General features: G+C 48.9%; 3 protein-coding genes across 4 annotated transcripts; all 3 read right to left on the bottom strand.

Annotated features, from left to right (window-relative positions):
- Positions 1-2,718, bottom strand: LOC136514256 (scarecrow-like protein 9). Of its 2 annotated transcripts, none has more exons than XM_066508242.1 (2): positions 2,375-2,718; positions 1-2,140 (listed from the first exon to the last, which is right to left on the bottom strand). In XM_066508242.1, exon 2 carries the CDS (start codon positions 1,969-1,971, stop codon positions 91-93), a length of 1,881 nt encoding a protein of 626 aa, XP_066364339.1. In that variant the 5' UTR covers positions 1,972-2,140; positions 2,375-2,718; the 3' UTR covers positions 1-90. The 2 variants fall into 2 exon arrangements, with proteins under 2 accessions (XP_066364339.1, XP_066364338.1); XM_066508241.1 differs by having other exon boundaries at positions 1-2,484; positions 2,647-2,701.
- Positions 2,719-4,327: 1,609 nt separating this feature from the next.
- Positions 4,328-11,385, bottom strand: LOC136512992 (scarecrow-like protein 9). The gene is made up of 3 exons (XM_066506993.1): positions 11,340-11,385; positions 5,822-5,978; positions 4,328-5,369 (listed from the first exon to the last, which is right to left on the bottom strand). Exons 1-3 carry the CDS (start codon positions 11,383-11,385, stop codon positions 4,328-4,330), a joined length of 1,245 nt encoding a protein of 414 aa, XP_066363090.1.
- Positions 11,386-11,462: 77 nt separating this feature from the next.
- Positions 11,463-12,164, bottom strand: LOC136510276 (uncharacterized). Its single transcript, XM_066504786.1, has one exon. It carries the CDS (start codon positions 12,162-12,164, stop codon positions 11,463-11,465), a length of 702 nt encoding a protein of 233 aa, XP_066360883.1.
- Positions 12,165-12,640: the final 476 nt, after the last annotated feature.

A 12,640-nucleotide genomic window follows, 5' to 3' on the forward strand; every position in this document is an offset into this window, starting at 1 on the left:
AGGTTTCAAATTAACTAAAGTTTATCACATCATTATTACAAGTGTAATTGACTTCCAAACAAAATATTGTCTTTGATCCTACTTTTTAATCTATGAATCTTTAGGTTTCCAAGAAGACAGTGCATGCGTTATCCTTCCTTTCCATCCCTGCAGCAACCAGCCACAATCTTCGTCGATGACAAAGTCTTCATGATAAAGCCCCTTTCTGTCTACTGAACTCTTTAGAATGGTCTGATTAACAGGAAGTTGCTTGAACCCAGCCTTGTGGATTCTTACTTGCCATTGTTTGTAACTCTCTGGCCTCTCGATCCTCTCTGCACCATCACATGCTACAACATTAAACACATCTGCCCCAAGGAGATCCCTCTCTATCAGGATCCTTGCCTCATAATTCTGTGCAACAGTTGAATTTAGCATGTCAAACTGTGATGAGTAATAGAACAAAGCCTCTCTGAATCGTGGTAGGAAGAACGGGGAGCTGTACAACCCATTCGTGACACCAATTATGAGAACATTTGGATTCATCCTCTTCATGATACGCAGTACCCTATCCCTTGCACTATCTATGTCTTCCGTCTCATCGCCAAGGTTTTTCATTTTGTGCAAGCAGTTGACTATGAGCACCTCATCCTTGTCAATTTTGAGATCTGAAATGTATATGTCTTCCCAACGTGAGGCAACGCCTTGATACTGAAAAGGTACATTGAACATTCTTGCATACTCAGCCAACCGCTTTCCTGTCTCCTCAATCTTTTTACAGGGGCGAAAACCTGTCTCGGGTACATCAATACCTGTGATGCGAAGTTGAGGGGGGGCACCTTCTCGCTTTGCAAGCCGCTGGATTAGCGATGGCCACTGAAAGCCAAACAAGATGCCAAAATCAATTATGTGCACCCTTGGTCGACCCCCCAATACATCAACGATTGTTTTATTGGCAAAGTAGTATGCTACCCTGACGAAAGGGCATGCTGCAATGAAAAGGCTGTAGGCCTTCAGCATGTCTGTGCAGCTTGCTTGCTTCATCACTAACTTCTGATACATTTGACTCCCAGTCCCAGCCGCACGTGCCTCAAGAGCGTCTGCAAAATAACTTGCCAGCCTCTGAGAACCATCTCCATATGGCAAAGAATGATGCCTGATCTTTTTCAGTAGCTCACTGGCAAATGGATGATTGTTAGATGATATCGCTTGTGCACACTGGATGAGAAGAGCCCTGAGATCAACCTCTTCTTTTTCTTGCTTCTTACCTTGTGACTTCTCTTTTCCTTGGGCAGATCTTGTGTTTCGGACATACTGCAGAGTTATGTTTGCTTCTTTTGCCTTCATTTCTCTAAGGTGAGCCACATCGCAATGATACTGTTCATCACAGAGCAGAACTCTGTCAAATATTTCATCCCGGATTATTTCACTAGTTGAGATTGCTGAATGCTTACTGTTTCTCCCCTCCACCAACTCCAAGTCCACATGAGGGTGGCTCCTTATTTTGTTTGTATGCTTGCTATGTTGTCTAATTGTTGCCTCAACTGTTTGTTTGGAACTGGAAAGACCATTGCTCTCTGGATCAACCACCAATTTCTCGATACTTGGAACAAGCTTCCTTGCTTCCTCAGCAGTTCTGTTGAATTGCAAAACCACATTGCAAAGTTCAGAACCGCCATCTATGTCTATCAAGCGCACACCCTTGCGCCCAAGAATATCACTGACAGAGCTACCACTGCATTCCAGGTCATTATAATTGTTGTTAATATCATCAGGGAAATCTGATTGATTGCCACTATTGATCACAGTCTGTTTAGGTGAGGATGGATATGCCTTTCCAAGAATATCGTAGAAGGGCTTCTCCATGGCCTGGAGTGCATCATGATGTTTGTCCGTGCTAATATTCTCATCAGCTCTTTCTTCCATCAGCTTTTGGTTTATATAGTTGAGAGTTATGTTTGAGTTTATCTCACGGTACTCAGGGTTGTCCATTGCTCCAAAGTTTCACTGACTAGCTTTTCATGGAACACTTTATGATATACATAAGATAGATCCAATCTTCAATAAGTGTTTCTTGACCACTCAATGGGGGAATTTCCTTTCAAAAGTTATTACTGCAAAATGTACCTTGGAGTTGAAAACCAACAACTTCCATTGGTGTCTACAGTGGAAAAGAATAAAATGCATGAGAATGCTGCTATTTCTTCTGTATAGAACTGAACTGAACTGAAAGCTCCAAAACCAATTTATTTAACATGGAATTGCTCTTGAGGAACAATCCCAAAAGAAGGAATGAAAGTTCCTCTAATTTTGTAATCCCTAAGCTGATAGGAAGGTGTCAATAGTTTTTGAGACCAACTGAGCTGGAAGCATTAACAAAAGTACAAAACGATACCTTCAAAAGATGATTTCACTTTTCTTATAGCAATTATAATCTGTGGCCATTATTGAGGTTAGTATTTACTCCTTGCTTGCCCTGTAAAGTCACGCCTTCTTGAAGAGCACCTACTATTGAGAAACATATCTGTGTATCAAGTATATGAGAGTTGGAAAGCCGAAGTTGCATATAGAAACATAAAAAGTCACAGAGACTACTAAAAAACGCAACTACAATGAAACACCTAGACAGTTGTTGAGAACAGCTAGTGAACTCACATGAGCAAGCACCTGATTATTTCTCTTAAGTCTCTGAGCCCAAGGAGATGGTAGAGGGAGGTCAATGATTAAGAGCTCTCCTTCAAGGCGTAGAGAATATGTTATTGTCTGGTAACTTATAGAGGTCTGAGGGCAGTCCCAATGGTGCATTGATGATGGTTTCTATCCCCATTAAATGACTTGCCACGTAGGCAAAACGCTGACATGGCAACGTAATTAATGAAGAAAGAGAGCAAAAATCATAGAAATGGTTTCTTCATGAAGAAATCATGTCTACTCTTGACCCAATGCACCAAGAAACCATGAAATCGCCATTGGGGAGAAACCACCAGTTTCTAGGGAGCTCGTGTCGCACTCCCATTGAAGGAAGAAGATAGAGTTGGGAGAGAGAAAGAGAAAATAATTATTACTCATAGAAACCATGGGTTGGAAAGCAGTATTTTTTTGGTGCGGTATCCTATGTTATAGAAACTACTAGTTTCTTTTATTGGGGGAGGTCTGGAATCTCTTGTTGTGTTGATGAACCATTCTTGTCGATGTGATCGAGCAAATTATTTTCTGCTATTCTTGGACTTTCTTCTTGTTCTCTTTTTCAGCGTCTTCCTTTTTATGAATGGGTTTTTGTAACCTTCTTTATGATTATTTATGGAAAGTACGATAGTGACATGAAGGTAACAGCTTGTGTTCCAAATGGCTTCCTGGCAAATGTTTTCTGTCAGAAACTATGCGACATTGTTATTCATTCAGACTGGTGTGTTTGGTTCCAGAATTTTCGCTCAGGTGCCCCCACCGTGTGACTGTGTGATCATAGAGAGATACACTATAAAGTATTTTAATATCTGGGGAAATGTAATTATTAGACATTAAAGTTCAAAGAATATTTTTAACCACATATCATATTCGTGTGGTCCACACTAGTTTCACATGGGAAAAGAAAATCAGAAACTAGTTACTGGAAAGGTAAAACAATCTACACTTTGGCCCAACCTTTTTGAAACGTTGGTTACGAGTACTTTTAAGAGGATACTAATGGTTCTTTGCTAGAACATCGCCGCAGCATCGACTCGATCTTCACGCTGATCACTTGGTACATTTGGAAGGATCGAAACGCTCTTCATTTTGAACATGAAGAAACTACAGCAACACAGGTTGTTCATCTGGCTGCCCTTGGCTGGAGTAGCACTGTTAGTTTTGTTGCCTAGCCTAGCGTGTGCTCAATCTTTGGTTGCTTCCATAATTCTTTTTATGCGCATGACGCATGCATGTGCGTGTGCCTTTGACCCCTTTGTAAACTGAACTCTATTTTTTACTTTTTAGATACGAACCCTCTTGTGCATTCTTGAAAAAAAAGCAATGGTTCTTTTCTGTGGTTTCTAGACTTATTTCTCTATGAATCTGACGTACGTGTTTATACAAAAAAAAGGCACTTAGAACTTTTATAAAAAGAACAATACATTTATGGAACATATAAAGAATGACAGAAACAAAGTATTACAACCATTTTCTTTCGTCATAGTCCAGTTAAAAACCAAAGAAAAAAAATATTTGGTGTATCAAGCCAGAATCCCTGCTTCCATGACAATCTCCTATCTCACCTGACAAAAGTAATTTATAGTCTACAGTTTTCTGGATTCGTCGTCTTCAGGATTGCATAACAAGGGACAGATGGTGCATACCACCAACTGTCTGAATCTTACTGATCAGCACATGATTCATTAACCTTCCATTTGGACACTGCATATAGTACTCTCCCTTTCCACCCTTGTAGCAGCCAGCCGTTGTCTTCATCAGCAACAAAGTCCTCATGGTAAAATTCTTTCTTCATCCATAATACTAACTTCATGATGGCAGGATCGAGAGAAAGCTGCTCGAACCCAGCCTTGTGGCACCTTGCTTGCCACTGCTGGTAAGTTTCTGGCTTCTCAATCCTGTCAGCACCCTCACATGCTACAATGTTTAAGATTTCCCGCCCAAGCATTCCACCCTCTAAGAGCTTTCTTTCTTCATTATCTCGTGGAGCACTCATATCAAGCATGTCAAATAGAGAGGAGTAATGGAACAGAAGCTCTTTGAAACATGTCACGAAGAAGGGGGAACTGTATGATCCATTCAGAATGCCGAAAATAAACACCTTTGGGTTCATCCTCCTCATGATCTTCAGTACCCTATCCCTTGCGCTATTCATGGCTACTGTCTCATCGCCGAGGTTCTTCATCTGGTACATGCAGTTGATTATAAGCACTTCATCCTCGTCAATGTTAAGATCTTCGATCTGAATATCTTCATATCGTGAGTAAATGCCCTGATACTGAAAGGGTACCTTGTACATGTTTGCATAGTCAGCCAACAGCTTCCCTGCCCGCTCAATATTCTCCAAGGGGCTGAAACCTGGCCGTGGCACTTCTATACCTGTAATCCGAAGCCTTGGAGGCACTCCTTGCTCACCGAAAAGCTGAATCAGTGATGGCCATTGAAAACCAGTGCAGACACCAAAATCGACGATGTGCACCCTGGAGTGGCCCGCTGACGTTTCCATAAAAGTTTGGTTAGCGAAGGTGTATGATGCCCTGTTGAAAGGGCAAACTGCAAGATAAAAGTTGTAGACCTTCAACACGTCGTCTTCGCTTATCCGCTTCGCCAGCATCTTGTGGAACAACTGGCTCCCTGTCCCAGCCAGGCGTGCCTCAAGGCCATTCACGAAGTAAAATGCCAGTCTCTGGCAACACTCTCCATCTCTTTGTTAGCCCACTAGATCACCGGCTCGGGTGAGTCGATCACTCACCGGTCTTGCCGACCACGGCCAAGCACGACAGACGTTGTCCGACCACACACTATGGTCAGAGGTAGAAGAAGAAAGAGAGAACAGAGAACACACAGAGTATAAGCACCAGCGTTGGCCGGAGCCGTGTATAGGAGATGACAAATCTAAACTCTCTTTGTTGAGTTGCAGTGGCAAACTATATATACAACTCTACTCATCTAGTCCTAATACAGATGTCCTGCTATAACAGTGACTAGATAACACAGCAGGACTGACTTCTGCGTCAGTCCCTGCCGTGGCTACAGTGAGGCAGGTGAGCCGTTCGGCGCCTGCCCCTGCAGCGGCTATAGTACCACAGCAGGGAGCCTTTTCGGCGCTGCCTTCCCTTGCTGTGTGTTCACACAAGGAAGCATTAGATTATCTAACACTCTTGAGGAGTGTTGTCTTACCTTCTTGATGAGCTCACTGGCCAACAGACGGTCATCAGTTGCCACAGCCTTTGCACAGTGGATGAGGAGGGTCCTAAGATCGACCACCTCTTTCTTGAGCTGCCTAGTACCTCGAGACTTCTGTTGAGCAGTTGCTTTGCTTCTGTTAAATAATCTGCTGCTCCACTGTATGAACGCACGGCAGGGACAGGCGTCGAAATGCTCCTTGCTGTTGCACTGTAGCTGTTGCAGGGGCAGGCGTCGAAAGGATCCCCTGCGACACTGTAGCCACAGCAGGGGCAGGCGCCAAAGTCAGCCCTGCTATCACATCTAGTCACTGTAGCAACATGGCAGCCTGACATGTCTGTGTATTAGGATTAGATGGGTAGAGTTGTATATATAGCTTTCCACTGCAACTCAGTAAAGAGAGAGAGTTTAGTTTTGCCATCTTCTTGGCCGAGCTCCGACCAACGCTGGTGCTTATGATATGTGTGTGTGCTCTGTTCTCCCTCCCTTCTTCTACCTCTAGCCATAGTGTATGGTCGGCAACGCCGATGAGTGATCGATTCACCTGTGCCAGTGATTCAGGGGCTAACAAGTGGTATCAGAGCCTTATAAGCGCCGTCACCGGACTAACCGCTGGCGATGATGGATGGTTTAGAGATGGGCGACGGCAGCGGCACTGCTGTGGCTACCCAGCTACGACAGGAGGTCGTCGTGCGCACAGTGCGGGAGGTTAGCGGCACCAGTTGACCGACGCTAACTCGCACAAACTATGGCGAGTGGTCGGTGACCAAGAAGGTCAAGCTCAGAGCCCGACGACTCTGGAATGCTATTGACAAGGGCACCGACAACAAAGAAGACGACATAGCAGCGTTGGAGGCTATCTTCGCAGCTGTGCCAGCGGAGTACAGGGAGCCATTGGGGGCGAAGAGCTCTGCTAAGGAGGCGTGGGAGGCAATTGCGGCGATGTGCGTCGGTTCCGACCACGCAAAGAAGGCGACGGCCCAGCTGCTGAAGCAGGAATACGCTAACCTCAAGTTCAAGGATGGTGAATCAGTGGAGGATTTCTCCCTCCGTCTGTAGATGTTCATTAGCAAGCTGAGGAGCCACGACGTCACCATCGATAAAGAAGAGACGGTCTCCAAGTACCTCCACTCCATGCCGATGAAGTACATCCAGATCGCTCTTTCCATAGAGACGATGCTGGACTTGTCCACCCTCACCATTGAGGATGTGATAGGCCGTCTGCGGGTGGTGGACGAGCGCATGGAGCAGGCCACAGCAATGACGGACAACGGCAAGCTACTGCTGATAGAGGAGGAGTGGGTTGCCTAGAGGAAGAAGTCCAGGGAAGCCTCCTCCAGCCGCGGTGGCGATGACAAGCGCCCAAGCAAGGCTTCTTCGGAGAAGAAGAAAAAGGTCGACCCCAACGTCTGCCGGCGTTGTGGGAAGATGGGCTATTGGGCAAAGCAGTGCCTAAATCACAAGTAGGAGAAGAAGGCTAAGGCTCATCTGGTGCAGGCTGATGATGATGATGATGAGGCCACTCTCCTGATGGCGACGTTCTGTGCACTGCACAACATTGAGGCCAAGGAGAAGGGAGAGGGGCCGGCGGTGGAAGGGCCTAGGAAGGCTCTGAAGGCTGTCCACCTCGACAAACCGTGTGCCCAAGTCCACCTCGGACGTGTAAGCGGCGGACAGGAGCAGTGGTGGTACCTAGACTCCGGCGCCAGCAACCACATGACGGGCTCTAAGGAAGCCTTCTCCGAGCTCGACGGCAACGTGACCGGCATGGTGAAGTTTGGTGATGGCTCAAGGGTGGCGATCCAAGGGCGCGACACCATCATCTTCAGGTGCCAGAACAGCGAGCACCGCGCGCTAATAGATGTATATTACATCCCACAGTTGTGTTCAAGCATCATCAACATTGGCCAGCTGGATGAGCGCGACAGCGAGGTACTGATCAAGGATGACGTCCTTAGGATCAGGGACCAGGAGCAGCGCCTCTTGCCAAGGTGAAGAGGTCCCAGAACCGGCTGTACCTACTCGACTTGAAGGTAGAACAGCCGGTGTGCCTGACAGCATGGCATACCGAGGAGCCGTGCCTGTGGCATGCCTGGTTTGGCCATCTCAGCTTCAACGCGCTCGGTCGGCTGGAGAAGATGGTCTGAGGGCTGCCTCACATCGAGCACACATGGCCGGGAAGCAGAGGAGACTACCGTTCCCAAAGGCGGCCAAGTATCACGTGGTGGATGCTCTCGAGCTCGTCCACGACAATCTCTACAGGCCAATCACACCAACCACAAACGGTGGTTGGCGGTACTTCCTCCTGCTCGTGGATGATTGCAATCGCTATATGTGGCTGCAACTCCTGACGAGCAAGGACGAGGTGGCGGAGGCGATCAAGAAGTTCAAGGCGCTCGCGGAGGCAGAGAGCAGCAAGAAGCTGCGTGTGCTGAGGACTGATCGCTGTGGTGAATTCACTTCGGTGGAGTTCGCTGCATACTGCGCGGATCAGGGTGTGGTGCAACACCACACCGTGCCGTACTTGCCATAGCAGAATGGCATGGTGAAGCGGCGGAACCAGATGGTGGTCGATATGGCTCGATCCATGATGAAGGCCAAGTGCATGCCAACAAGGTTGTGGGGTGAAGCAGTGACCACGGCGGTGTTCATCCTCAACCGCGTGCCCACCAAGACCCTAAAGGGCAAGACACCGTTCGAAGCTTGGTATGGACGCAAGCCGAATGTGTCCTTCCCCGAGACATTTGGCTACGTCGGCCATGTGAGGAACACTAAGCCTCACCTCGGCAAGCTCGAAGATAGGAGCACACCGATGGTGCTCCTGGGCTACGTGGAAGGTACCAAGGCGTACCGGCTCTACGACCCACGCAGAGGCAAGGTGCTTGTCTCACACGACGTCATGTTTGATGAGAAGGCGGCCTGGGACTAAGACAGTCCGGGCATGGAGGAAGCTGGCGGCTTCACCGGCACCTTCGTCGTCAAGCACTTGGTCATCCACGGTGGTGGAAATGCTGGAGAGGAGGTGCCGACCACTCCAGCAACGGAGCCGAGCACTCCTGGGGCGGTGCCGAGAACTCTGGGAGGTGTGCCGAGGACTCCAGGAGTGGTGTCGAGCGGTCCTACAGTGGTGTAGACCACTACAGGACGGGTGCCGAACGCTCCCGTAGCGCAGTCGAGGGGTCTTGTAGTGATGCCGACCACTCCAAGACTGGTGCCGAGCACTCCTACAGTGGTGCCAACCACTCCAGGAGTGGTGACGAGCTGTCTAGGAGTAGTGCCGAGCACTGCAGCCGGGGTGCTGTGCTGACCACTTCGGCGGAATAGGGAACTCCATCGACGCCGATCGAGTTCGCATCACCTCCAAGCGATATCACTGAGTTTGTGGATGCCTTCCACGATGGTGAGGAGGTGTGGTCCGCAGGCTGGACGACATCATCGGCGGCACAGGGCCCTCAGGCCTGGTGGGTCGGCTGCTCAATGACCCAGAGCTACTTCTCGCCAGTGTAGAGGAACCACCCACGTTTGCGCTAGCCGAGCGTGATAAAAATTGGCGACGGGCGATGCTGGAGGAGATGAAGGCAATCGAGGAAAACGAGACTTGGGAGCTCATCGATCCACCTCCAGGATGCCGTTCGATCAGCTCGAAGTGGGTGTACAAGGTCAAGCGGGACGAGCACGGCGTCATTGTCAAGCACAAGGCACACCTCGTCGCCCGAGGCTTTGTCCAGCATGAGGGCATCGACTTTGAGGAAGTCTTTGCGCTAGTAGCGCGCATGGAGTCTATCCGGCTGCTTCTGGCTTTGGCAGCAGCGAATGACTGGCGCGTCCATCACCTGGACATAAAATCGGCCTTCCTCAACGGTGAGCTGGCGGAGACGGTCTTCGTTAGACAACCTCCGGGTTTCATCGTCAAGGGAGCGGAGCACAGGGTGCTTCGACTGCGCAAGGTGTTGTACGGGCTGTGGCAGGCCCCGCGAGCGTGAAACACCAAGCTTGACACCACGCTGGGCGAGCTTGGATTCACACGGTGCGCAACCGAGCACGCGCTCTACACACGGCGACGGGGGAAGGAGGAGCTCGTCATCGGCGTGTATGTGGACGATTTGATCATCACCGGCACACGTGCGGAGGACATCGATAACTTCAAGCGCGAAATGACGGCTCATTTTTGAATGAGCGATCTCGGCGCGCTCTCCTACTACCTCGGCATCGAGGTGAGACAGGGGAAGGAGGTGCTCACGCTCGGTCAGAGCGCGTACGCCTCGAAGCTGTTGGAGCGGAGCGGCATGGCTGAGTGCAAGCCATGCGTGACTCCGATGGAGGAGCAGCTGAAGCTAACGAAGGCCAGTACCGTGCCGAAGGTAGATGCAACACTCTACCAGAGTATCGTCGGTAGTCTGAGCTACCTAGTCCACACGAGGCCGGATATTGCGTTCGCCGTGGACTACGTCAGCCGCTTCATGGACGATCCCTGAGAGAATCACTGGGCTGCAGTGAAGCGGCTGCTGTGCTACGTCAAAGGGACAGTGGATCATGGGATCATCTTCTCCAAGACCGGCAGAAGTAGGCTACAGCTCACTATGTTCAGTGATGCAGACATGGCGGGGGACATCGACGGACGACGGAGCACCTCTGACATGCTCGTCTTCCTCGGGTCGGCTCCAATCTCGTGGCTGTAGCTGAAACAGAAGGTGGTGGTGCTGTCCACGTGCGAGGCAGAGTACGTGGCGGCGGCCACAGCGGCGTGCCAAGCTGTATGGCTGCTGGGCAAGCTGACCGGTGTGGAAGCTCACCCACCAGCACTGATGGTAGATAACCAGCCCACCATCGCCCTCGCGAAGAATCCGGTTCTCCACAACCGGAGCAAGCACATCGACGTCAAGTTCCACTTCCTCATGGACTATGTCGATGGAGGGCAAATCGTCATCGAGTTCGTCGAAACTGGTCGGCAATTCGCGGACGTCCTCACCAAGCCGCTCGGCCATCTTCGGTTCACGGAGTTGAAGAAGATGATCGGCATGGTGGAGGTTCTAGGGTTAGCAGCAGGATTAGGGAAAGAATTGTTAAATAATCTGTTGCTCCCCTGTATGAACGCACGGCAGGGACAGACACCGAAAGGCTCCCTGCTGTCGCACTGTAGCTGCTGCAGGGGCAAGCGCCGAAAGGCTCCCCTGCGGCACTGTAGCCACGGCAGGGGCAGGCGCAAAAGTCAGCCCTGCTGTCACATCTAGTCTCTGTAGCAACATGGCAGCCTGACATGTCTGTGTACTATGATTAAATGGGTAGAGTTGTATATATAGCTTCCCACTGCAACTCAGTAAAGAGAGCGAGTTCAGTTTTGCCATCTCCATGTCCGAGCTCCGGCCAACGCTGGTGCTTGTGCTGTGTGTGCTCTATTCTCTCTCCCTTCTTCTACCTCTAGTCATAGTGTGTGGTCGGCAACGCCGGTGAATGGTCGACTCACCTGTGCCAGCGATCTAGGGGCTAACAGCTTTCACCCTTTGGTGAATTCTTACTTGCTTCCTTTGCAGCCATGTCTCTCAACCTTGCTGTTTCATTGAAACAGTCCGGACCATAGCATAGCAGAACACTGTCGAGCTTATCATTGTGGTTTATTTCGCAAGTGATGGTTTAATTTTTACTCCACCCTTCCCTGGTATCCAAGTCTGGATATATGGAAAGATTGCATATTTGCTCTTGCCGGGTACTTTTTTCGCTGTAGCAGTGGTCAGTCTGCAAATGGAAAGCTTGTCGCCATCCAAATGGATCACCATCTTATCGAACCCCTTTGCATCCTTGGCTTCTCTTCTAATTTGCAAGGCAGGGAAACCAAATCTCGAGGCCATCCCAGTGCTTGCCAAAGGCTGATATGGCAGGAAAAGACTCCTGCTATACCTATATGGACTCAATGGGGCTGGCAAGGACTGCAACATGCTGTGACTGGAAATGTCAGTAGTGAAACTGCTTCTGCGAGGCCTTTTGTGATAACTGTTGCTACCCTCACCCGGTCCATCTGCTTCGCCGCTGTGATGAAGCGGTGACCACTCGAGTGAAGGCGGGTATACCTGCTCAAGAATACCGTGGAAGGCCTTCTCAGCGGCGTGAAGAGCAGCCTCTCCTTCATGCGAGCCGACCCTCTCGACCCTCTCATCGATGTCTTCTATCAGGATCTGGCTTATGTGGTGAAGAGTGTTGTTTGGTTTGACCCTTTGGTAGTCTGGACTAACCCCTGCAGCAATCTGAAGGTGGTTCTGTCCGAGGTTGCTACTGACATTGTATATTCCAGGGATGGTGACTACACCGGAGAATTGCATGTTTGATTCATTGGTTGATTGGGAGAAGAACGAGGGATCACATAGTCTTTGGTATACAGTGTGAGTTGTTGCTGAGAAGAAGTGGAAGAAAAACCATCTTGTCGTTGTCCAGGAGTTGTAATGGTGTGCAGATCATCGATGGGAGGCTCCATCACCATCGAATATTAACCACACTGGAAGGATTATTATATCCCTTCAATAGAACACAAGTGTTCAGCTTGTCTCTGAGAGGAAAACTAGTTTGTATTCCAATGATTTTTCTGCAAAGATAACAAAAATTAGGTCCATCTTACTCGTATGCTGGATTAATCCGTTATAATTCATGCACTTAATATTCAAAGTTTTGTTAATAAATGTTTTTAGATAATAGGTTACTTTTTTTTGAAAAAAAACCCTATTATCTAAAAACATTACATCAGCTAGATTCTACTGTCACTAGCAAAGCATGTTTTTAGCTAGGCGGGGATGTGGTGGTG

Source organism: Miscanthus floridulus, chromosome 16 (assembly GCF_019320115.1).
Source record: "Miscanthus floridulus cultivar M001 chromosome 16, ASM1932011v1, whole genome shotgun sequence".
Lineage (NCBI taxonomy): Eukaryota > Viridiplantae > Streptophyta > Magnoliopsida > Poales > Poaceae > Miscanthus > Miscanthus floridulus.

Bases quoted from the DNA above. Each gene is read 5' to 3' on its own strand.
- LOC136510276 (XM_066504786.1), bottom strand. From the start codon at position 12,164: ATGCAATTCTCCGGTGTAGTCACCATCCCTGGAATATACAATGTCAGT.
- LOC136514256 (XM_066508242.1), bottom strand. From the start codon at position 1,971: ATGGACAACCCTGAGTACCGTGAGATAAACTCAAACATAACTCTCAAC.
- LOC136512992 (XM_066506993.1), bottom strand. From the start codon at position 11,385: ATGGCTGCAAAGGAAGCAAGTAAGAATTCACCAAAGGGTGAAAGCT. The intron at 5,979-11,339 runs GTTAGCCCCTAG...ACAGAAGCAAAG, and splicing joins TTCACCAAAGGGTGAAAGCT to CAACTGCTCAACAGAAGTCT. The intron at 5,370-5,821 runs GTTAGATAATCT...GGGCTAACAAAG, and splicing joins AGACAACACTCCTCAAGAGT to AGATGGAGAGTGTTGCCAGA.